Below are 26249 nucleotides of genomic sequence, written 5' to 3'. Positions count from 1 at the left end.
CAGCCAGAAACCTGGGAGTGGTAATCGATGATCGGCTTAACCTCACAAGTCATGTTGCCAGCACCACCCAGTCCTGTAGATTCATCCTCTACAACATTAGGAAAATTAGACCTTTCCTATCGGAGCACTCTACGCAAGTCCTAGTCCAGGCTCTTGTCCTGTCCAAACTGGATTATTTTCCCCTGGTACTACGCCTCTTGGAACGGGCCCAGTCCAATCTGCGCTCACTGAGGGCAACTCATGTTGCAGGCAGACTGACCCAAGGCAAGGCAAGGCAAGATTATTTATATAGCACATTTCACACACAATGGTAATTCAAAGTGCTTTACATAGAAGAAATTAAATTATCCATTTGATAGAACAGTGAAGAAAAAAGAAAAAGAAAATTTAACCAGTTAAGAATAAAAAATAAAATAAAATACAGTTTAGAATCGAAAATAAATAAAGTACAGTACAAACAGTCGGACGGTCAGAGGCACAATGCACATTCATTAGATGCAAAGTTAAAGTTTGAGTCTGGATTTGAATGTGACTACTGTGGAGCACATCTGATCTTTTCTGGAAGCTGGTTTCAGCTGCAGCTGGCAAAATAGCTAAATGCAGACTCTCCTTGCTTAGAGTGAACCCTTGGTATTTCTAGCTGATGCGATCCGAATGACCTGAGTTTTCTTTTGGGTCTATATTCAATGAGCATATCTGCAATGGATTGAGATTCCTATGCCATTGAACGATTTATATACCAGTAATAATACTTTAAAATCTATCCTATATGTAACTGGTAGCCAGTTTAAAGACCTGAGGACTGGTGTAATATGTTTCTATTTTCTGGTTCTGCTCAGAATCCTTGACGCAGCGTTCTATATGAGCTGCAACTGTCTTATGGTCTTTTTGGGAAGACCAGTTAGGAGTCCATTTCAATAATCCACCCTGCTGGTGATGAAAGCATGCACAAGTTTCTCTAAGTCTTGACTGGAAACAAAGCATCTAATTCTTGCAATATTTTTCAGATGCTAGTATGCTGATTTAGTTATTGCCTTGACATGACTACTGAAGCTAAGGTCTGACTCTAGAGACACACAGAGATTTCTGACTTGATTTTTAGTTGTTTGACCTTTAGAGTGAAGGCACACGTTAATCTTGAGAACTTCATCTTTATTTCCAAACGCAATGACTTCAGTTTTGTCTTTGTTTAACTGAAGAAAGTTTTGGCACATACAACTTTTATTTCATCAATGCATTTGGGCAGGGAGTCAATGGGGCTGTAATCGGCAATAGGGCTAAGTATATCTGTGTGTCATCTGCATAGCTGTGGTAAGCAATTTGGTTATTTCTCATTATTTGGCTCATTGGGAGCATGTACAGGTTGAACTAGGGAGCATATATGTTATTTCAGAGCAATGTCCCTTTAGAGGAATGGACGCTCCCCCAGGTTGGTTCAGCAAATCTGGGAAATCTTCGGCAAGGCAGAGGTCGACCTTTTTTGCCTCAGAAGACAATACTCATTGCCCAATTTATTTCTCGAAGGGGAGGGAAGCCTTTCCCCACAATTGGCCCAACCGGCTACTCTATGCTTTTCCCCCGATCGCTCTCCGACAGCAGACAATCAGGAGGATCTGAGAACAGGCGCACATGCTGTTGTTCATAGCCCCACTGTGGCAGAACTTGTGACTCTATACGCTCAAATGGTCCATCTTCTCCGTACAGCACGCGGCGCAGAGCCAGTGTCCTGGGATATGTCGTTAATATTGTCCTTCTTACAAGAGTTGCTGGATAAGGGCTGTTCCCCTTCTATGCTTAAGGTCTATGTGGCAGCCATTTCAGCATTCCTTGCCCCCATTGCAGGCAAAGGAGTGGGCAAGAACGACTTGATCGCTCGTTTTTTTGAAGGGCTCCAGGTGGCTACGCCCCCCTCGCCCCTTACCACTCCCACATGGGATATGTCCACGGTCCTGAGAGCTCTGAAGAGTTCTTCCTTAGCCTCTGCAATCTGTGGACCTCCATTCCTTTTACGCTTCTAGCTCTAGCATTAGTAAAGTGTGCGGTCGACCTACAGGCGCTCTCTGTGAGCCCCTCCTGTCTTGAATTTGGGCATAACGACTCCACGGCAGTCCTCAAACCAAGGCTTGGCTATGTACCTAAGGTGCTGTCTACACCTTTCAGAGCACAGGTAGTGACGCTCTCTGCGCTCCCCTCCTCCGAGCAGGACCCGGTGCTGAACCTGCTCTGTCTAGTCAGAGCTTTAAAGATTTAAAGACCCCCTTCAGCCGGCTGGAACAGCTTTTTGTTTGCTCCGGTGACCGCACCAAAGGGTCCCCGGTCTCGAAGCATAGACTGTCTGAATGGATAGTTGAGGCTATCGCGCTGGCATATTCTTCCATGGGCCTTCGATGTCCCATTGGAATTAGAGTCCATTCTGATAGAGGTGTCGCCTCTTCCTGGGCATGGTCTAGTGGTATCTCCATAGCGGATATCTGTTTTAGATGGTTCAACAGGTGTAAATATTTATCACAAGGCCCAACGTTGGACTTACACATATTTTTTTTACTTCCAGCTGGTGAAACCGGCTCATGGTGTTTATTGTGTTTTTTGGATGAATGTATCTTATGATTGTAGAGGCACTGTTTGTGTTCAGAAGAAACTGTCTTGTGTGAAGTGGAATACACGTAATCAACAACTGGTAATGAAAAAATGAGAAAAAAGGAAATTGATAGAATGCTGCTTCATCACTTTGATGACCTGAACCACACGAACAATGTTTTAAGCAGAAGCCAGTGCAGTCCCATAACAGACAAACATATTTCAGTTTTTTATCGATTTCAGAAAGTCATTAAGTTTGGAAAGACAGTTCTGTCTTTAGTATTCACAACACAGTGACTAAATGATTTTGTTGCAGTAAAGCTAGTCGTTAGAAAAGACAACATGTTAGACATATTAAAATTTTGCCTTTATTACTGAAATATTTGCAATATACTGTTTCTGTTCTCAGAGATGTTGCATGGTTGAATTGTTTATGAGTAAGTTATCAATATTAGTCATTTTTGTTTCTTAGTAACACTCTGCTCATCTGACATGTGGTATACCTACATCCTGCAACCACAGCTGGGGTGGGTTTTTTACGTAGGAACCCAACAGCAAAGCAAGGATGTCAAATGTCAAAACTCAAGATGAGTTGCAAGCTGACTCATGGGCAGAAACAATAGTCTGCTGCTTTTTGGATTGTGACACTGTGGTTAAGAAGAACTTTAGTCTGGAAATGATGATGTCTCATGTGAGATAGTATGCATTAAACTGTAAATGCAGATGTAAATCGTGTTCCCCTCTCTCTGTAAAACCTTCTGATCAAGAACAAATGACCACAAATCCTAAATTTAAAACCCTTCTGTGTCATTCACATAGCAGAAATAGATCTGTGACTGCTGTTCAAAACAGCCCTGACTCTAAACTTTATCTTTAACAAGTGATGCAGTTTATCCAGAGACAAAATACAATTTATAGAGCAAGCAACAAATTCCTCTCCACTTGTGCAATATCATTTAAGTTACAACAAGGGTATTTTTAACTAAACGAAATGTTTTAAATATTGCGACAAGCCAACAATACAAAATGATACAGTATATAACCAAACTTCTCCTGTTAGCACTCAATAAGTGTTAAAACCCATAAAAGTAATTTTGAAATGTTTCTTATATTTTATTAAAAGGAGTAATCACAGAAACGAGGATGAGGCTCGATTATTTTACACACTTCAGCTCATCTTCCAGCACCACTGTAAACATCTGGAACAGAAGAGAAGTGGAAAGTGTCAGAAAAATGGAAAACTCCATTAACTAGGATGCCTAAACACATGGGCCCGGTTTTACAGACGAGGCTTACCTTAAGCAAGGACTATTCCGTTAAATTAAGATATTTAAGTCGCTTATACAAAGATTATTTAGAAAAAACATCTATACCAAGACAATGACACTGATATATTTTAAAATATGTCAGGGGAAGTTATTAAAGCAATAAGCCCTAAGAAGCCGACTCCGCTTCGTGCCACAACGCCCTTAGCTTGCTTCGTGGGGCTTATTGCTTTTATAAAAGGGTTATTCCATATGTGTAGCAAGGTTTCATAAAATAAAGTAAATTAAGGTTTATTTAGGTTATAATATGCTATGCAATATAAAGTCACCCATTATAGAACTCGGCTCAGCCAATCAGAATCGAGCACCAGAACTGACAGTTTTATAATTTTAGTTAACATTAATTTTAGTCTGGGACCAGTCTTAAGCCTTGTCTACGAAACTGGGCCATGTTGTGGTTGAACAAAGCATGTTGTGGTCAATCTCACTTTATAGAACATGAGCGTTGGCTGTTTTCTACTTGTAACATTTGTTCTTTTCTAGCTTACTCTTGAACCAACGAGCATTGCTAGCCGGCATATGATAAATTACTGGTCATGCTCTTCATTTGTCAGCAGTACTGTATATCACATACTTTAACCAATAACTCACTTTTTACAATAACAAAATTTGCATAAAAACAGATAAGAAACAAAGAGGCTTTGTACTATAGATCAAGTTTGCTCACCTTTTTATATCTAAGGTCTTGCTTTCTGCTGCGCGACAGGAACTGAAAGAGACATAAAACCACCGTATGAAACCATAACACTTATCTTTAAAAGAAACTATGACACAAATTTAAAATCGGTTTTACATTGAAAAAGACCCTCACAAAGGGTAGCACAATAAACAACCACCTAGTAATAGTCAATAGAACATCTGAAAGTGAAAGTCCTTTAGACACTTATGTTTATGGCGGTGAGGTTTGTACAAGCACCAATAACATTTTCTTTGGAAATATCAGAATTCTTAAATTCTCTGAGATCCATTTTGATACTGATGATGAATTTTCCCCCTTAAACAAGGTCTGGTTATAAATAAGGGATAATCCACAGCCAGACAGCCTCTGTGCAGTGCATTAATATCCTTTAACGCACAGCTAGCTGTGGATTATCCCGCTTATACCATGGTCATTTGCCAAGTTAAAGCTCTTAATGATGTTACAGTGTCATTTTTGATCAGACAGGTGAAAATGACGGTATGTGTAACAATATGGTCAGATGAGGAACGATGCCACACAGAGAGCTAAAGTGGAAGGGTGAATTTAATGAGTCCAAGCAAACTGAGTACGGTTTAGGTATTTTTTTGAGCAAACATCCAAGGGATTCACAGGCAAACATAATCCAACAAATAACATCCACAGAATAGGCTGGTGCACGATACCACAAGCGAGTCAAAGACAGAGCATAGACTTGACCAGATTACAACTAGACCTTAAAAATAACATGAAAAAAGGCTGAGTTTATATAGAGTCCATGGGATGGGGCTCAGGTGGAGTATAATGACGAGCGTCCGGTGTGGGGTCAGAGGGGTGCTGTGCATGATGGGAAATGTAGTCCTGGGGTTAAAAGTCTGTGATTGTGAGTGAGTGTAGCGGGGAGGTGGCTCTGGTGTGGGGGGCGTGGTTAACGAAGACAGGACGGATGTGACAGTATTTTTATTCTGTAAAAAAGAATATTTCAAACTAAAATATTGTTTCTATTTCCATTTATTTACAGAAAATTAAAACTGGAGAAACAGGTAACAAGTAACAGAAAAGCTGATCTGTATTTTTTCAGACCTCAAATATTGAAAAGAAAACAATTTCAATGCGGCGAGTAGGGCGGGACGAGAGCCGTGAGGGATAGGTGCGAGGCCGGTCACGGGAGTGATAATGAGTGTCAGCTGTGCGTGCACCGGTCTCGAATCTCTCACGGAGGAGCTCAGGAAGCTTTAGAGAGGAGCGACAGGAGTGTATGACGAGAGAGGACCGGGCCCGGATTTATGTGTCAGGCTCAAATGTTATTTTCAAGGGGCTATCAACAGAGAAGTCTTTTTCAGTCAATATGACAGACGTGGGCATTCTTCAAAGGAATAATAATAAGAATAAACTGGTAGGTTGATGTCAAAACATAAAACTTTGCTTAATTGAATAAACATGTATTCTATGCCCAGTCAAACCTCCTCAATGTCGATCTCTGCGATGCTCATGCATGTTTGGTCTGTCTCAAGACTCCAATATAACACAGGCGAAGTGGCCCTCTACTTTGTTGGGGAGATTTATTTATCTCATTATGTGACTATAGTTTGTTTTCTCCTTTAGTTTTTTTGACTTCACATGAATATATAACCACCGTTTCCACGTGTTACGATCCCACAACATTGATGGGCTGTTCTTTTTAGTAAATGTGCCAAATTTTCCACATTAAAAGCCTTGTGTTTTTAATTGCTGTCTGTCATTCTCATCGATCATTAGGTCCACTGTACACCATAATGTACGCAGTTAAATCCATTATAATAATCACCACAACACTGTGTAAAACACTTAGGACTTTTCTTTTTGATTTCACAGTGACTTTAAGAGTGAATTGAAGCTGCTATCAAAACCTTTCCGGAGTTCAAACTAAACAAAATTCACTAAAACAATAGCATAATGAAGTTAAGTGATGTCAACAAATGAAACCTTCAAAAGATTTTTTTAAATAACCTCCTACAGTTGTTTTATGTGTTGCTTGTATTTGTAACAAATGCAACTTTTTGATCGCAAGTGCCAACACTGGTAAAGGGCGGATTTCTGTTCTTGGTAATGTGCCAATGTGGTCATTGCCCGCTATGTCACAGTTTAATTTTTAGCACAACATAGCCATTATGAGACCCGTTGGCCTCTTTTAGTGAGAGCGGCTACATTCTCACAGTTTGCATCGGCCTCCATGTATGGCGGTCCCGTAAGTGGACACAGCTGACATCGCATATCAGATACTGTGATACAAAAAACATCACAAAATATGCTGAAGGGAAAAGTATGTACAAAGCACATATTAATGCCTTATTCTGAATTACTTTATTTACATTTACATTTATTCATTTGGCAGACGCTTTTATCCAAAGCGACTTACAAGTAGTTTTTTTATTTACAGTGGTACATTACTGCAGAGCAATCAGGGGTAAGGTGCCTTGCTCAAGGGCCCTTCAGTCATGACCTGCTGGCACTGAGATTCGACCCGGCAACCGTATTTGACATCTCATAATGCTACCCAATACCTAAACCTAAAAACGACCTTACAAACATTAAGTAGGAGTTTATTAAGGCAAAAGTTGTTGTTGATAGTTAGTTAATAGCGAGGATAGACCATAATCTCAGGTGTGACCTGATTATATAACTTTATCAATAGATGTGTCCGAAAATAAGTGAATCTTTATCAATTTGTTAATTCAGATCATGTCTCACCGCAAAACACAAAGAAAGGAAACCGAATACAAATCACAATACAAATTATATAAAACACATTTGCAAAATATACAGTTTATGACTTTGCATAATTTATACGTTGAATTGAAACAGAATTGTTTACTGACCTGTCACCTGTTTATTTCTTCTCTTCTTGAACGATCACCTCTGGTGAAAGAAAAGTGTAACTGACTACATCTCAGCAAATGCCTTCATGTATACATTCATACACATTATTCATTACATACATGACATTTTACAGCAGCTCAGCATGCAGAACGCTTACTTGCAGTTCCACTACAGGATAAACACCTCAAAGGATCACTGTCTCAACAATCAGCTGAAAATGCATTCAGTAGCATTGGTTACAGTCACAGAGAAAATGATCCTGTACTTACTTTTGACCTCCAGCTTGCAGGCCACTGTAGCTTCACCCAGAGCATTCTTGGCCCTGCAGGTGTAGACTCCGCCATCAAAGCATGACGGTTTGCGAATTTCTAGTGAGCAAACTCCCTGGCTGTTGATCTGCCTGAATTTGGGATCGTCCCCTATAACCATCTGATTCTTCAGCCACTCGATCTTAGGCTGCAGACAGAGAACAGATAAACAAAGTGGGTCGTTTTTTAACGGATGTAACCAAAGATAACAGTCACTAGTAATGCATCTACTATACATGCACTTCAAACTGTAGATAAGGAAGTATTTTTCTCAAACTAGTTTGAATAGTTTGTTTACAAATAAGACTGATTAAGTTATAGCGGGTAACAAAACACTAGAGGGCAGGATTATCAGTGAGCAAATCACAGTTCAACAGCTATTGATCATACTTTCACTGTATCATTCTTTAACAGTTACTGTATATCATATTTTCAGAGAATGTTTCGTAATTTGACAGTCTCAGTCCTCGTTTACTTTTAGTTTGTAAAAAAGTCACCAAAGGATATTCTTTAAAAACTCTGTTCTGGTACACGGGGGAAAATATCAGATTTCAAACGATTGTAAACATTGAAGATATAATAAAGTAAAATAATAAACGATGTTAAGAACACCAACACAAACTCATGGCAATTCACAACTATCTTATGAGGTGTCTCATCAGTATGAAGTCATATGAAATCATTTTGACATTTTTATGAAATAATTATGAACTCCTGTGATATCAGGTTGGTGCCTCTATCGCCATCTGTGTTTTAATCATAGAATTGCAAGTACTTGTAGAGTTGTTTATGATGCTGGTTGAACTATCAAAATTCTACTATTATAAACGAATCCAAGTAAGGAAAGATCGTTTTCAACACACATTGTCAATTACTGATTTGTATTTTTGTTTAAACAAAGATATTTACGAATCGTATGACCCTGATAAAAGAAAGCGTAATTCATTCATTGATTTCAAACCACAACACATTTTAAACATCAACAGTAATGTTGTCAACTGCTATAACTCAAAGGATTCTAAACTGCAGTGCTAATGACCCTCTGGCCTCGCTGAATTTATCTCTGACACACTGACAGGAATCATAGTGCTTTATTTAAAATTTCACACGTCTCAGTCTCACAATTTCTGCCTACTCAACCTCCATCAACTGGAATGGCATGATACGGTATTGCTTAGGTCATGTTTAAAGAAGCATTTTAGGATTCTGTTTGCAGTAACCTGATGATGCTGGACTACCAGTGATACCCAAATGAATCCTGACTAATCTTTAGGAATTAGAGAACCCTGCCGTTGATAGCTCCTATGGGGGTGGTGTCTACACAGATGGCATCAATCAGGTGCAAAATTTCTTCTCGCTTTAACCAGTTAAACTCAAAGGGTCCAAAACGCCATCATTAACATGTGGGTCAAAAGTGTCCAGAGGTACTGTGATCACCAGCTCAATTGTCAGGGAGTAGTTTTGGGCAGGTTTAGGTAAGGGGCGATTCTAGGATTTCAGTCTTGGGGGGGTTCAGCCTTCTAAGTTAGCATGTGGCTCAGAGGAATATTTTTTGCCTTAGCACAAGGTTGTGAGTTCATCTTGTGAGTTCAGATCTTACTCCACTAAATGGCATCTGTTTGTCAGTGGCGTATTTCTCTGTATTTTATTTTTTGACAGTGATGTAAACGGTACCACTTCGATTTTCTAAGTACTCACTGGCTCTTATTCTAAATAATTTTGGACTTTGGACTATACAATAGTCACAGTAGCTGTTAACAACAACACCAATCCCTCTATCTGTGATAGCTACTGTATGCATTTGAGCGAAATAGATGAACGTAACAGACTAAATCAGAGATATTTTTTCATTGCACAATCAATACACTTATTCTTCTCGTAGAATTTTATATAAATCATGTCCACCAAAGTATTCTCCTATCCAGTTAAATTGTAGTTGACCTCATTAGCAATATCAAATGTGCATGAGAATACCATTTGCATTACTTGTTAATGGGCAGAAGTATCTAAAAATACTCAGCCTGTTGAAGAAATCCTTATGACCATGATATCTTTCTAAGAGAAACGTTGTGGTGGTTTTAAAGGTTGAAAGTTTTCATCTGCATCTAACAGGCTGAAGACAGTTTGTGTTATTGCCAAATGGAAAGTGGCCCATGTACAATTTCAGACATCCATGAATTTCTGCCTACTTTAAGGGAAAGTTCACCATGTATTTACTCTTTTCTATGTGGAACAGAAAATAAGATTTTTTATGAAATGTTGTTTGGTTACCACAGTTTATCAAAATAACTTATTTTGTGTTCTGCTGAAGAACGAAAGTTTGGAAACAGGTTTGGAAGTCGGTATTAATACGGTAATGTTTTATCAAATTGCTTAGGCCATGCTTCAGTGAAGCAATATTGCACGTTCTACTGAATGGTTTTCCAAGTGTTCTTGAAGCGAGAGAAAATACAGAAACTGTTTTAAAAACACTGCTTGCTTACATTCTCTGGCCTGAAAGGCAGTGACACTGACCTGTGTACATAAACATTGAAACATCCCAGTGCTTTCATACTCGTATCACTCGACACGTCAGCCTTGTTACCATCAGATGGATAGAGGACCCACATAACAAGCTTTAATAAGAAGGGATTACTAGCTGTCCTAGAATGCAGATCCTACATCAGGACCTGTATTCAGCCTAGATTTGCATGTATCTCAGCTGTTCTCGAAACTTGAGTCTCCATTGCTCTCCTTGGGAATGACAAGCCAACGCAGTCCATGCATGACTATCTACCAGCTGGCTTCAGTGGTCAGCAAAACAGCCAGTGGAGCTGTACTTTCTCAACTTTATGACTACAGCACTTGTACTTCAGATTTATGGGAATACATAAGCTGTCTATGTATTTAGCTCAAACCCAAGGACGTCTAGATCTGTTGATGGCATTGTTGGATTATCAACAGCTGTTGTTAGATTACGACGATCGCTTCTTCAAGAGGTATATTTGTAGCACATTGGCAATGTCTGGGACTCCAAAGATGCAAGCTGGAAATTCTTTGTGATCAACAACAGATAATATTGAAAGCTTTGCTATAATGGCAAATATAAATTTTAACAATGACGATGGTTGGAGTAGTTGGAACACTGCATTCTTGATCTTTTGCTTGGCTCTGTTAATCTAAATCACTTGAAAATGAATGACTTCGGTTGCTGGAAAGTCATTGTGAGCGTTCCTCTTAGCCATCACATGACACGTATTCATAAATTATTATTTTGCTATTTATATAGTTTGTACGCATTAACAAAAAGCATGTAAAAACATCATCTGTACCTTTGGTGTGCCTCGAACCGCACACAGTAGTTTTGTGGTGTAGCCCACAGTTGCTGCCCTGTCACTGAGGGGGGCTGTGAACTTGGGAGCCTCGCTGAAATCATGTTCCTTGTACTCCGGTGGCTTGTAAACAATACCTGCAGGACAGGGAACATCAACTTCAGCCAGGACCGACAGTTGTGCAAAGGGTATAGCTATAATATGCAGTTACGTTGCTATATACAAGACAATCATTTCTGTACAAATTTATTTTTTAGAGAACTCAAACTCAGAACAATCTCCTGTCACGCACCTTTACCGCAAATTGATAGTCTGAAGTTTTACATTCACCACAACTTGTTGTCAGTAGTCTCTGCAAACGCAGTGTGTATACCACCGTTACGGAGACATTTTCCACAGAATAAACATCAAATAGACCTATGTCCACATAGCAGTGTTTTTCACTTGACGAGATTGACGTGAATCTATTAAAACGTTAGCCAGTAACGCACACCTACTGTACCCGAGAGCATCGTTTGTACTTTGTATTGTAGCAAATAATCAGACTTAATAAAACTTCCATGTAAATGGGAGCAAAGTGGTGTTCTCATGCATACCTGTCAACATTGAGATTTTAAAATAAGGAAAATTTTATAACCAACATCCCACCCACCCGTCTCTCATTGTTTGCTTTAATGTATTTTATTATGGCACAATTCTTTACAAAACACAATTTACAAAATCTCTCGTTGGTAGACTTAAGTCCAGAACATAGTTAACACAGTTAAGTAGAACAAATACAAAAAAGTAAATACAAATAATTTAAATAAAATAAATTAAGCGTAGACATTGCAGTCCTTAAGGCATGTCAAAGTTGTTCACATTCATATATTGTCCTCAGTCTTCAAATATTCTTAAAATAAAGTAACATGGAAGCTTAACAAATTATAATGACAAATATTTTAATACATCTTAGTGAGTAAATATTATCACTGGAATCTTTCAGGAGTTTCAAAGAAGCAAAGTGATCCCTCAATTAAATTTTAAACACCACTAAGGAAGGATTTTTATTTTGCCATTTACATTTATGGATATGTTTGTCCATCCTCGGGATGCTGCTGTTCTTCTTCCCGCAACTTTTTTTCCCCCCCAAACTACTTTGCGGGAAAATCCCGCCCTGCAACCGATTCTAAAGATTTTATTGGTCATGTGATTCACAGTACTGATTGCCTACACCAGGGCTCTTCAATAGGCGGCCCGCGGGCCACATCCGGCCCGCAAATGATTTTTTTTGGCCCGCTTGATGCAATAAAAGTGTATTCAGTTTCATTTGGGTTGGCATGACATCACCGCACGAAAACACACGAAGCACTCTGATCTCACATAGCTCTCGCGGTACTCCATCAGCCAATCACAATGCTGGCGCGAAAATGCAAACGGCGCAGGTTCATTGACAGCTAGTGACAAGGGTTGACAGCGAAATCATGGCGATTGTAAAAAAGAGAAAGGTAGACACAGAATATTTAAAAGCGAATGGACTTAACAGTTTTGTTTTATTTTGCCTGACCACCACAATGCAAAGCCAACGTGTTTATAATGCACAAGACCGTGGCGGTCTGCAAGAATGATAACTTGAAACGGCATTTCGGGGCATTGCGCAGAAATTTCAAATGCAGTTATCCGGAACATTCTGAAAGCCTGTAACCGCAGCATTCTTACGTGTGGCTTGGAACCTGGCAAAGGCCAAAAAACCGTTCACTGACGCCGAATTAATTAAAACCTGTGCAACTGACAACGTGACTTCTAAATCACGACGCGAAAATAAAGAAAATGGTAACGGAGCAGGTTCCATTATCTGATTGCACAGCAACAAGAAGAGTGGAGCCATTGGCGGGTGAGTGCCTGTCTAATCTGTTATAAGACATAAAGAAAGCAGAAGCCATATCACTCGCAATAGACTCGTCTCGCGAACTTAACCGACATTGCACAGCGGTGTTTGTCCGATTTTTTTATGGGAAGGATTTCCGTGAAGAGCTGCTTTGTTTGCTGCCGATGCATGGGCGCACAACCGGTGAAATACTTTTTAACGAACTAACGGAGTTCTTTAAAAAGGCATGATAAGCACTAGCTTCATAAATCGGTGTTGAAAAATGAAAGAGACGATGGATGCAGTCACGAGGCTGGTAAACTTTATTCGCGAGAGCTCGAGTCTGCCACATCGTCGTTTCCGAGCTCGTCGTGTGCTGAAAAAAGTTTGTGAATATATTGTTACTGTTTGATCAAAACTGAGGAAATAGAACTAATAAAAAACATATTTATATTGTGATGATTTTTTTAAAACAAATAAACAACTGTAAAATAAATAAATAATAATAATAATGACAATAATATTAATAATAGCAGAACAAACATTGTAGTTATCAAATTATAGTCGGTGGCCCTTGACTTGCTATTGTTAGTAGAATTTGGCCCTTGGTGAAAACTAATTGAGGAACCCTGGCCTACACCAAACACTGATCCCTAAACCTACCTGTCATTGTAAGCCTAACCAATGAAATTAGCTACAGGGCGGGATTTCCGCTTAACTGTTTTGCGCCCAGTGTTTTTCTTTTTTATAGAAATATTTAAAATACGGGAGAAATAGGGGAACATATTTTAACGGGATAGTAAGGTAAAATACGGGACTTTCCCGGCCAAAACGGGATACTTGACAGGTATGCTCATGTCATGTAAAAAAATTACTCTTATTATTGGAAATGCTTGCATTATTGATGCGAATGTAAATCTAGGTATTTGTCTAGTGGAAAAAAACAACCTGATGTGTTTAAAGTACCAGTGAAATAAAAAAGGACAATTCCTATTTTTTCATGAAATATTGCAGCGTTTATTGTTAATAGCTTTCCAATTTGTGGGCCATTCTCTTTTTAAAATTCATGTGTCCTCATAATCTAAAATTCAAATCTGAAAATGCACTTCGCCCTCTTGTGACTATCCATCTCAAATGACGTGAGTTAGATGGCTTGGGCGGAGCATCCGTTGACTCCTCCCCTTCAACTGTCAGTCTGCTATCAGTTCCATTTCAAAATGCAACTTTGTTAGTGTTTTTATACATCCAATCAAATCGCACAAAAAAGCCATTTGACTGCCACTTTCATCCAAAGTGACTTACATAATTTGTGGGGCACATATTATCAGTATGCGTGTTCACTGGCGATTTCAACCCATGACCTTGTACACAGAGGTGTTCAGTTGTTGCTATGTGGTCCAAAAAACTTAGTTTTTTCATGTAAAAATCTCATTATCTCAAGCACATTGTGTATATACATGATCCATTCTGCTGAAATATTGTTAACAACTTCACATGCCCATGCGATAAACGGAAAAAACAAAATAAGCGACATGACCTCACCTGTTTTCTGAATATGAGCAATGTTTTTCGTGACGGCAGCGCTTTCGCTCCTTCCGACCGTGTTTTCAGTGAAAACTCTAAAGCTGTATGAATTTCCCATCACAAGGTCAGTGACCGTGGCGTTGAGCCTGTGGAAGTGCTCTAGAACCGTGAACCAGTCCTGTTAAAAACAGCAATACTGTAAAAACTAATCTGTCCCCTTCAACACTCTCCATTTTACTAATACACATTTTAATAGAGATCTGAGTATTTATAAAGCGAATAGAAATAAATACAACAAAGCTATTTTTCAGCAATTGGTCAAGTAATTGAGTGCAGAAACCTTATTATTATTTCCTTACAATCTAGAATCAAAGTTAAGGTGATAAACATGCTGAAAAAGTAATGTGACTTTAAATAAAGTTTTTAATAAATCTTACTTGAAAGACACTATTCTGTGAAATTGATGTATATTACAAATAGTACATTTAGATATGTGTGTTCCAATGTGGAGCAAATGCGTTAAACCAGTGTTAATCACACACTAAACCGACAGTGCGTGCCATTCAACCAAACTATCAGCAAGTGCAACATTCTTGCTGAATTAAATATGGTTAAATATGATGAACAGGATAATATGTGTCACTAAATGAGGTTTAAGACCTAAAAATACACCTCTGGTGGGTTCCATCTAATAAACGCGTCGTAAACAAAACCATGTCTACAACAGGTGCCAAATATTGAGAACAAGTTGTGACTATTCAATTCAGATCCTTTAACACTAAGTTTTTATGTACCACAAACATTCGGAAACTCGTGATCAGGCCGGCCGTTTAGTATTTTGATTACTCATCGTGATAGTCTCTGAATGATGAGCTGTCATTGCAAACATCTCTCTGTCTGTCAGCGCTCACCGAGACCTCCGACACCCGGATACAAGCTTATAGATAGACGAGTGTGGTGTCCATATACAGACTCTCAGGACTTGCTCGAGATTGACTTGGCAAGTGTCTAAATAAAGCTTTGCCCAAAACAAGGGCCCCAAAGAAGTGCCTGCTGCTCCTGCTGGTAGTTATCACAGTGTTAAGTGATCTCATTTGAGTGTCAGAACAATGGCTCATCTGCCCAAAGGTGTCTAGCGCACACTTTCAGAAAACCATCTGAATTTCGAATTTAATGGGATAGTTCCATCAAAAATTTAAATTCCTTCATCATTTTCTCATCCTAATGTCATTTCAAACCTGTATGTCTTTCTTTCGTAATAACACAAAAGATTATATTTTGCAGAATAACAATACTGACCCCATTGACTTCCATCGTATGGACATAAAGTACTAAGATATTTCTCAAAATATCTTCTTTTGTTTTCCATGAGGGTGATTAAAAGATGACAATTTGAATTTTTGGGTGATCCATCCCTTTAAGATATTTTCTACAGTGTACTCCAAAAAATTCAACATTTTGATACATTTTTACACCAGCAATCCGGAATCAACGGATCACTTACTCCAGTTTTCTTGTCTGCCTTCTGAACGGTGTATCCCGTGATGTCAGTGTTGCCATTGTCTTTTGGAGGGGTCCATTCCAAAGCTGCATTGAAGCCCCAGGTGTCAACCAGTTTGGCTGAGGCAGGAGGTCCAGGCAGATCTACACATAGATGTCCAACCGTTAAAATGAATCTAGTCTAAGCACAGGTCATTTGACACAGTGCCAGTGGACTGAGAGTCGAAATGGGAAGTAAACAAAAGGAGACTGCACTGAAATGAAAGGTCTCTGGATCACGCTGCGCCTCACCGACGATCTGAATTACGAGGGTAGTCTTGTCTTCAAAGCTGTCGACCTTCACGGTCATCTCGTATACGCCTGAATCATCTCTCTCTGCCTTGCGGATAAAGAGTATGCTGTCCTTGTCACTGTTGCGGATGTATACCTTCTTTGTATCCAAAGGCTGGCCGTCTTTGGTCCATGATATCACAGGTTTAGGTTTGCCCTATAAAACAGAATATATATGATTAGCAATATATGATGTCTTCCAATAGCCCAAAAGAGCTCATGTGACACCACTTTTTATCTCCTTCCACTGGCTACCGGTTGAAGCCCGTATTAGATTCAAGTCACTGATGCTTGGCTACAGGACTATCACTGGATCTGCACCGGCTTCCTGTAACACCCTTCTACACCCCATCAAGAACCCTGCATTCAGCAAACCACCTGCATCTTGTATTGCCTTCACATAAGGGCATTTAATCGCTTTCCTGCTCATTCTCCTTCACAACTCCTTCCTGGTGAAACATTCTTCCTAACTCGGTCCGGTCAACCACATCTCTCACAACCTTCAAAAAATATTAAAAATCCTTCTCTTCTGTGAATACTTGACAGACAAATGAAGAAAAAAATCTCTTTCTCTCAACAGGTCAGTGGTCTAGCTTTTGTTGAAACTAGTAACTTTGTATTAGCACCTGTTGTTTTATTGCTCCTGTATGACATATCGCTTATTTCTCCCTGAACTCTTTGTAAGTCGTTTTGGATAAAAGCGTCTGCTAAATGACTAAATGTAAATGTAACAAAGGATTATAGGATGTGTAACCTACAATCTAATCATCTCAGATATGCATTAAAGACTTGACTTACAATGAACGGGATGACAAGGTTGATCTGTGCTCCAACTTGCGACATGTATTTTGACCTCAGGGCACGGGGCATACGAATCTTGGGCCGATCTGAAAGAAATGAGATCTATAGGAGAACATTGGATAGGAAGTTTATTTTATAAGACTTAATTATAACATCCTTTAAATTGGATATAATTAACTGTTTCAGTTTGTTTATTAATGGTACATTTTGGAAATGTAGTCCATAGCAACATATCTTGTGGTTCTCAAACTTTTCAAACCATAACACCTTTAAGTTAATTGTAGAGCTGATAATCTTTACTTACCTCATGATTAGATATACCTCGTCCTTCAATTCTAATATATTCTAATTCTGATATTTCAAACACTTATAAGACACAAAACACGTTTTTGTTGTGCACTTTAAACATGGCTCTGTAAATTACTCCTATGGCGTATTTATTTGCTTTCTGGGGACTCGCAGTAATACTACAAGCCTATATTAAAGACAGACAATGTGGAAAGAATATTTAACACAGAAGACTGTCAGTGTATGGCTCACATTCACAAGAGCACTTCTTCTTTGTCTTCTTCTTGGACGAGTGAACTTTGATGCATGCGTATTGGGTTTCCCCTATTGGACGCCAGCGCACTGAATCACAAAGCATGCATCAAAGTGCTCTCGTCCAAGAAGAAGAAGACGAAGTTCTCTCTTGACCGCGCGCAATTAACTGACAAGACAGAGGAGAATATATCGATTAAAGTCATTGAAGATGGACCAATTTAATGATGCATTTAGTACTTTCCTGGACAAAAACTATAACAATTATGCCTTGGAGGAGGCCTGGAAATCTCTCGGGTGTCACCTAAAAAGATAATAAAGGTAAGCAGAAGTATGAAAGGAATGCATGTTTGGTGTGGTGTCCGGGGAGCACTAGGGTGAGTATCCCAAGCTCGGGAAACGGCCCGAACCCAGAGCAGTGGGGGGAGGAGCTGTGGAGGCAGAGGGGTGTTGAAGACTGGTACATGTAAGAAGTCTTGACTATTTATGATCTGGCTCGCTTAAGCCTGTATAGGGTTTAAGCCATGATTGCTGATTGCTAACCAGCCGGACATAATTATATCCTCCCGAACGTTGTTAATAAAACATCACTGTAGTGAGGTAGGCGGGACGAGAGCCGGGAGTCAGCTGTATGCGCTCCGGTCTCGTATAATGGAGTAGATCGGGAGCATAAGAGGACGAGCAACCAGACCATCAGCAAGAGAGGACCAGGCCTGGCTTTTATTTATGGTTTGTGTGCAGTCTCCAGTGAGGGGGCTTCCAGCTGTCTATTTACATTTATATTTATTTATTAAAGATGTTAAATTTTAGCTGGTTCCTGTCTCATTCCTTCCTCTTTTTGAATCTTGTTACAATCATTTAAAGTAAATGTGGGTGAGTGAAAAAACACACAAAGTAAATGTTTGGGTTTAAACAGTGGTTCGAGTTCAGAAATAAACGCAGCTCTTCAGAAGTGAGAGTCTCAAGTGTCTGTCTGCTCCAGCTCTGTGTTTGAGCTGCCTCTGCCTGTCACGCCTGAGTTACATCAACCAATGATATAAAGAGTAATTCATACAACTATATTAAAATGGCACATGGGCTAAATGAGATGTATTCCGTATTTATCGATCATGCATAACATTTTAAATTTGTATTTAAAACACAAAATCAATCAATAGAGTTATTCATTTCCTGTCGTGTCACGTACCACTAGGGGTCTCTTCGAGTACCACTAGTGATAAGGGTGCCACAGTTTGAGAACCACTTAGGTAATCCAAAAATAGATCTATGTGAAACATTTCTTCAGGTCAACATCGCTGATATTAAAGGCCAGCATTTGGGAACAGGAGACTCGGCTTTTGTAACTAGTTTCTTGAATACATGTAATACTTTTTATACAAGCATAGCCCAAATTTAACTGTGTATACAATCAATAAAAGATTTTGACAGAAATGGGATGTGGCGATTGTCAAGACTGACATGATTCATTATAACCATAGTGAATCTTATTTTTCATCATATTATTCAAAAAGACTATTACCAAACTAAACTCTCTACCTTTCTCTAGATAGCACTGTGCCACCAATGAGACATCTTTCTAAAACTTACGATTTTGGCTGATCTCTCTGAGCACACTGTGGTACTATCACTAAGCAGAGAGCTCAGCATCCCAAATCCAGCTCAGCAGGACTGTAATCCTCCCTAATAACTACATTTCCCAGTTATGTCCCAGGACCTTGAGCACCACACTCATTCATTATTAAAGGAAACTATTTGCACCTTGTTTGTGTCTGTGAAGCAGCACTGATTGCTGACGCGGTTCAACTGTGAAGGTCACATTCTCCCCAGACCTGATTTCCCTAACGTCTGCGCTTGTATGTGTGAAACCCTTCTTTCAAACCTTCTAACAGGCGATGTTGAACATGTAATCCTGTATGAGGTCTTGAATCGCTGCCATCCTTCACAACATTCACAAGCTAAACCCAAAGATATGAACACATCGGACCCTTTGATTCAGTATAATGGCAACATATAGTCAATCAGTTTGGCCTAATTATAACATAGAGTCATCATAGTAACAATAATGACTTGAGTCCAGAAGCTCTATTGGGTTATTTGAAACCAATAGATATGGTAATATATGTTGATCTTGGTCAAACCATGAAAACATCATAAGTTTTAAAATGTGGGGTAACTCATTTTTAACTCATTCTTGCAGGCACATAATTCCTGTTGATAATAAACAATATCTAATGTATACATTTACATCACAACGGGAATCCAAACTCAATTCTTTATGTTTTAACAATAATTCAAGTCAAGTTTCATGTTGGGCAGTGAGACCACAACAGATCCACCAATGAAAGGGGTCAAGTGCATAAACACCAAATAAAAACAAATACCGCACCTGTCACACAAGTCACGCTAGGCGAGGGTAGCTAACGCATTTCAAACTACCCTTTCGCCAGATAAATATGCTTATAAAAATAAACAAATATTCATAAACACGCTACATTTAGAAGGACGACATATGTGTTTACAACCGTCCTCAGCCCGCAGGCTCCTATTGCATTCCTTGCCTCGGGTCTTTATGTTTGTAATTTAAATGCTAATGAAAGCTCTTGTCAGCACAAGCAAATGGGATTTATATACCCACAGCTGTTGAAACCATTGAGGGGAAAAGAGGTAGCACCAGGCTGTGGCCCATCCACTGATGAACACGCGGTGTAACCTGAGCTTCAACGTTTTGCTACGTTAGCCGGGACTTTCTTTTATGACATCTACATTTACGCTGTCATCCAGAGTGACTTACAATGAAATCAAGGCATACATTTTGTCAGTATGCGTGTTTCCTGACCTCCATGACCTCTACCAGTTGACATGCAGGAATGTAAACTACAATGTAGTCAGTGTAGAATAGGTGATGTAAACCCTCACCCAAGATCTCTCGGATGAGAACAGGCTGAGGCAGGGTGGCAGGCTCGCTCTGGCCGCCGGCGTTCACGGCCACCACACGGATGTTAAGCAGGTCCCCGGTTGTCAGGTTCTTGATGACAAGGCGGTTGCAGGGGGTGAGCTCGCCATTGGCGACCAGCCATTCAGAAGCTGCATGGTGTAAAATGATAGACGATTAAAACCTAACACTGGGTTCACACCAAAACACGAATTAATTCTTTTGTGCGAGTAAATTACATATAAAGTCAATGCAAAGACGCGTATAGACGAAATCTCGTGGTAGACGGTGCGAATGACGCGTATCAGGTGGCCCGATTACTGCGAACTAGAGCCACTCTCGTTTTCCCCGAAGGTTGAATATATTTGTCAGCTCGCGTATAATAACAAACTTTTCCCACAAGTATTAAAGAGCATGGAAAGCGATTGTTCGCGTTTGGTGTGAACCCAGCATTAGCGTTTGAGAACAAAATTCCTTTGTACAGGAACCAAAAATAATCTAAGATGCTGTGAAAATCTAATAAGAATTTTAAAACAAACACATGATGTCATGGTGATGTGAGTTAAGATCCACACATCTAAATGTGGTGTGTACAGATAGAGTGACAGTTGGTTGAAAGCATCTCTTCCTAATAGGGAGATTTACTGGGGCTGGTTATAAATCAGTCTGCTGGTGACACTTCTAAGACAGGTGCTAAAACAGATAGTCATACAACCTACTTTTCTGGTGACATCTGATAGTTCGGAATGGTTTGGTTTCAAAATGAAGGCTTGATGATTGAAACACCAGCCATGATCTAACAAGCTTATCAGCAATATTGAGGAGATATACGCACATCCTTCCTTGCAGTATTCCACAGTGTATCCATCCAGTCCACCCTTTCCGATGGTCTCGGGGGTTCTCCATTTAAGAGTGACTGAGGTGTCATTGACATCTTCCACAGTGAGGTTTAGAGGAGCACTTGTGGGCACTGTACATTCAGTAGAGACAAAATAACTTCTGTAATATATGTTAAAGTATTATGAAAGGCAAATTTATTGGATTTGATGAATTATAGATTAAACTGGTGGATTATAAAGCCATAAACCTCAAGAAATCTTGGTTTACTGTGATTCTCTATAAGCTATAGAAGGCATTGTTATGCATGAAGCAAGTCCTGAGTGAAAACATCACTTTGAAATGGGGATAATTGCTTTTATAAAAATTTGATTTGAATGGTTGGACAGATAAATGGAATTAGATGGGTGCATAAATGTTGAGAGTTAGAATGAATAAATTAAGGGATGGATGGATGTAGTTGGGTAAATGAATGGACAGGTCAGGTGTCGTGTATGGATGGAATTTGGATAGATGGAGAGATTTCTTTGAACGGAGAGATAATGGATGGATGCTTGGAGTTATGCTTACCTGCTGAAGGAGGTGGTGTTGGTGCTCTAGGCGGTTCTTCTACAGGTGCAGGTTCAGCAGGGGCAGCTGCAGGAATATTAGGATTATAATTAAATCTTTCAAATGATTTCAAGTATTACAGAATGATTTAATCTTAAGGCTTTTAAGATTTTACAACCCGTATTACACTGAATTGTCTGTGAATAAATTGTAATCCCGAAGTATAAATGGTTCTTTTTCTGAAGGGTAAATATCAAAAAGATTCTAAAGTCAAACTCTGAACTGAACCCTTTACCAGAGAATCTCCTCAGTTAAAAGGAACCTTGGGTATAGAGAGATGTATGGCTTTATATATTAACAATGGCATTGACTTCATAAATGTGAAATAAAAAAACAGTGTAACTGTCACAGTATTCATAAGTCCGCCATTTTTTGCGTCAAAATATGTGACGTCAAATGGTTGCAACTTAAACCCGTTCTCTTAACGCTACAGCCAAACACACAGGTTTTCCATATATAACAGTAAAATATGCGATAAACACAATAATAAGATGCTTGCGGTTTGGATATTCATTCTGTATTAGAGCTCACATGAATATTAGCCCCCGTCAGCCAATGACCTCGAGAGAGAAGACAATAGGCTACTGATGTAAATCAACATCTCAACATCTACAATGCAACAGTCAATGCATTTTATAATGGCTAAAACCATTGTGCATATATACACAATGTTTTAGGTTATAAATATGTATGTTTGTATTGTTTCTGACCAACAATATTAAAATGTATGAAAACACACCAAATAGTATATTTATATTCTTCATTATTTTAGATTATTTAATTTTTTTTCCTAAAAGCACCTCATATTTTCTGAAGTTATAAATGTTTCGGTCTTCAGTTTGAAAACTAATCAAAAAAGAACATGACGGCCTCCTTAGGTTAAAATGAGTATTACATTTAGGTTTTGTTCAAAGAAATTACAATATTTGATGTTTCTAATGACAAGTGCTAGTAGTGTAAGGCTATCACGATGTATTAAGCCATACATCCCTCTTTGCCCTGGGTTCCCTTTAACAACAAAAAGTCCACTCAAGTGCACATCTAAAAAACCTTTAAAATATGTTTTTAAAAAGTCGCATTTTTCATGCACTACGAGTAAAAAAGAAGCAGAAAGGGTTATGTGATCAACCAAAAGAGCTTTACCCTCAGCTGGAGCATCAGTGGGAGGAGGAGCTTCCTCAGCAGGGCCTGAGAGTAGATGGTTACACTTTTATTAGCTCTTTGCTGCTCAAAACGTTAGTCCTCTTCGAAATACTTTTCTTAACAATGCTACATGCTAGTTTATCTGTTAGTTTTACATGTAAATACTCAAGCAATAATCACAAATTACCTTAATGCATTGCAGCCCGAGCGACAAGGCAGATGCAAAGGTGAGCTGAATGAGATGGAAACAAGTGACAGAACACTAAAGTGTCGTGATGTAGTTTCTCCCCTCAAGCTGTGAAAACATCTGCTTCCTACACTCTTAAAATGGGTACTTTGTCGGAGTGTGTGTCTAAAAAAAACCATTAACATTCACAGAACCTCAAATGGTTAGACAGATTATAGAAAGACGAGAAAGGAAGAAGCAACCAAGAAGGGTTTTTACGTGGTATCTCTGTGAAGAGGACTTTCTAGCACCTTTATTTTTAAGAGTGAAGACAACAAAAGATCATGTAAATATTGTGTTCAATATTCATGAAGGCACAGGCATGTCAGAGACATTCGGAAAGCACAGGCTAGTTAGAATTGACCAACATAGATGACATGGCGATAACAATCGTATAAATAAAATACGCCGATTATAATGCCTAACTTTGTTATCTTTACCCCTAGTGGGGGTCACATGTCAATGGTCAGCAGCCGTCTTGGCAGCGGGGGTAGTAGTAGCTAGTGTTACATGTTAAATAAATGTTAGGTACATGTTAGCGGGTAGGTGGTCATAAATTTGAATGCACATCAGTATATGTTTCCTACTGTATGTGATGTAAATGATACACTGAACACTGTTATGAATCATGTAATTGACCAATCAGAAGGGCATTTAACTTAAGCAAGTGGTGAATATGTTCATTATCCCTTTAAAACACTCCCATAAACAGTTATGATCCTTTTATAACAGTGTAATAAAGCAAATTGTTAATGCTGCACCTGGAAGTCTTATGGGCTTCATCCATTTCATATTTATTTTACAAAAATGTTTAGCAATAACCACAGACTCCACTAAAACACTATTTCTACAACTGTTACAACATTAAGACGTAATCAAATCAAATCGAAATGACATACACTATATGTGTATCAATAATCATAGAGCGCATGCAGTATGCTCAACATTGCTTCAGTACCTTCAGGAGCAGGTGCTTCTGGTAGGGTAGACTCAGCTGGGGCAGGTTCAGCTGGTGGTGCTTCTGCTGGTGGTGGTGCTTCTGCGGGGGGAGCTTGGGGCGCAGGCTCTGCCGGCTTCTCCTCTTTAACAACAGCCTTCTTGGCTGACTTTTTAATGGGTGCTGGTTTGGCTGGCATGGTGGGAATACTCTACTGGGCTATGTCTTTGGGGACATCCAATTTATATGGGCTCTGAACATGGACTCCGCCTTCTCTTTAAATAGACACCATTACATTGTGTACTGTACTTATCAACTCACAACCCTAAACTTCAGAGAGGTTCCTGCCCCATTATATGAAGCAGGGAGTCACAGTAAGACTTTTGCTTGACTTTATATGACACAGATTTTATGCTTGAAAAATGTTGGACCCTTAATTCCACACGACTTTTCTCTCCCTTTGGAAAATTAACCATGATTTTATTATAGTAAACACATAGTAACCTTGTGTTTTGGGTGGAGTTGTTTGTCAATTCAGTATCAGCGTTGCTACAAATCCCATTGTTAAAGCAGTGTGGTGACATGGTAGTTAATCTGTGTTTACTATGGTTTAACTATAAGTAATAATAATACATTTACATTTATTCATTTAGCAAACACGTTATCCAAAGCAACTTAAACATACAGAGCGTTAACATTTCAGTTATTAATAAGAACAACCTTTGCTATTCCTAATCAAATCAAAAATTTTCTCATTTTGATTGAGGTTTGTCGCCCTCTTCTGTATAAGCTTTGTAAATGCAGCGTGATGTTAAGGTTCAGATGTGTTTTAATAGTGAGTCTGGCAACCAGTGCTGTAAAGAATTGTCCTGAAGAAGATGCTCATCTTCTAGCTTGTTTGCTAACAAGTAAATGCGCATCATATACAAAACAATTCAAATATGCAGATTCACCGCATGTGCACGGCCAGGGTTGCCAGATCTGTAGACAAAACTAGCTTATTCAAAATATAGCCCAGTGACACTATCTAAAAAAACTAAACATACAGTATCACTCCTGTACCCTAAAGTCACATTTCATTACTGATTTTAATTTAACAGATTCATAGACCCAAATTCTAGATTTTCTTCTATTCATTTCAGTCCTGCCAACTTTGGGAAATTTTTTTGAGTACCATCAATGTGACACGACGGGACATGGGGTTTGAGGGGGTCCGTATATTTACTGAATGTTTGAAATGTAAAAAAAATGCAGTCACATTTTTTTAAATATATTTGCATTTAGGAAGCATTTGTGCGCATGTGTGAATAATGTGTCTTCAGATGTTGAGATTACATTTTTGAATCATTTATCACATCTACTTGCAGTGGCACTTGCTCTTGACTCAATTGTCTCTTAGTTTGCTGACTTGGCCATTCTGAGCAGAACATTCTCTGACAGAGTATAGCAAACACTGTAATCTTACCAAAACTAGGACAATACCAATGTTTCCCAGAGGATTTTGCGAGCCTATGGCACTTAATGACGTCACACGCAAATAACATTAGGCAACATCATCGCATTGTATTTTGCGTTTAGATTTGTGTCGGCATTTCAGATCTGTTTTGCTTCAACTCTCTTAACTGTCACAGTAATAAAAATAAATAGGCAATAAAATACATATTTTCTATTTCTGTTGTCAGAAAATATAACATAACTAAACAAAACCCATGAATAGATGTTAACCAGGAGTCACACGCAATGGGCCTCATTCATGAAACAGGAGGATTTTTGTGTAAATCGTTCGTAAAGTCGTTTTGACGTACATTTTTGTATTCATGAAAATTTTCGAAATGTTAGTTGGTAGGCTACGAAAGAGATGTACACATGCTCCATACCACGTGTATTGGTAAAACCACTCGTTTTCAGAACCACAAGGTATATTTTAGCTGGCTAAAAACGCTTTGGTGGACACAGTTTAATATATTA

At 39.0% G+C, this 26249-nt stretch overlaps 1 protein-coding gene across 2 annotated transcripts; it reads right to left on the bottom strand.

The window, feature by feature from the left end:
- Positions 1 to 2925: 2925 nt before the first annotated feature.
- Positions 2926 to 24492, bottom strand: mybpha (myosin binding protein Ha). Of its 2 annotated transcripts, XM_079477341.1 has the most exons (14): positions 24303 to 24491; positions 23119 to 23163; positions 21937 to 22002; positions 21365 to 21499; positions 20514 to 20681; positions 17055 to 17143; positions 16218 to 16413; positions 15931 to 16070; positions 14445 to 14604; positions 11057 to 11193; positions 7707 to 7893; positions 7437 to 7476; positions 4570 to 4611; positions 2926 to 3776 (listed from the first exon to the last, which is right to left on the bottom strand). In XM_079477341.1, the coding sequence occupies exons 1-12, from the start codon at positions 24478 to 24480 to the stop codon at positions 7448 to 7450; spliced, it is 1530 nt and encodes a 509-aa protein (XP_079333467.1). In that variant the 5' UTR covers positions 24481 to 24491; the 3' UTR covers positions 2926 to 3776; positions 4570 to 4611; positions 7437 to 7447. The 2 variants fall into 2 exon arrangements, with proteins under 2 accessions (XP_079333467.1, XP_079333468.1); XM_079477342.1 differs by lacking the exon at positions 23119 to 23163 and having other exon boundaries at positions 24303 to 24492.
- Positions 24493 to 26249: the final 1757 nt, after the last annotated feature.

This window comes from Barbatula barbatula (assembly GCF_947034865.1).
Source record: "Barbatula barbatula genome assembly, chromosome: 17".
Lineage (NCBI taxonomy): Eukaryota > Metazoa > Chordata > Actinopteri > Cypriniformes > Nemacheilidae > Barbatula > Barbatula barbatula.
The sequence above is the reverse complement of the archived record's forward strand: the minus strand, read 5'-3'. Positions and strand labels throughout refer to the sequence as shown.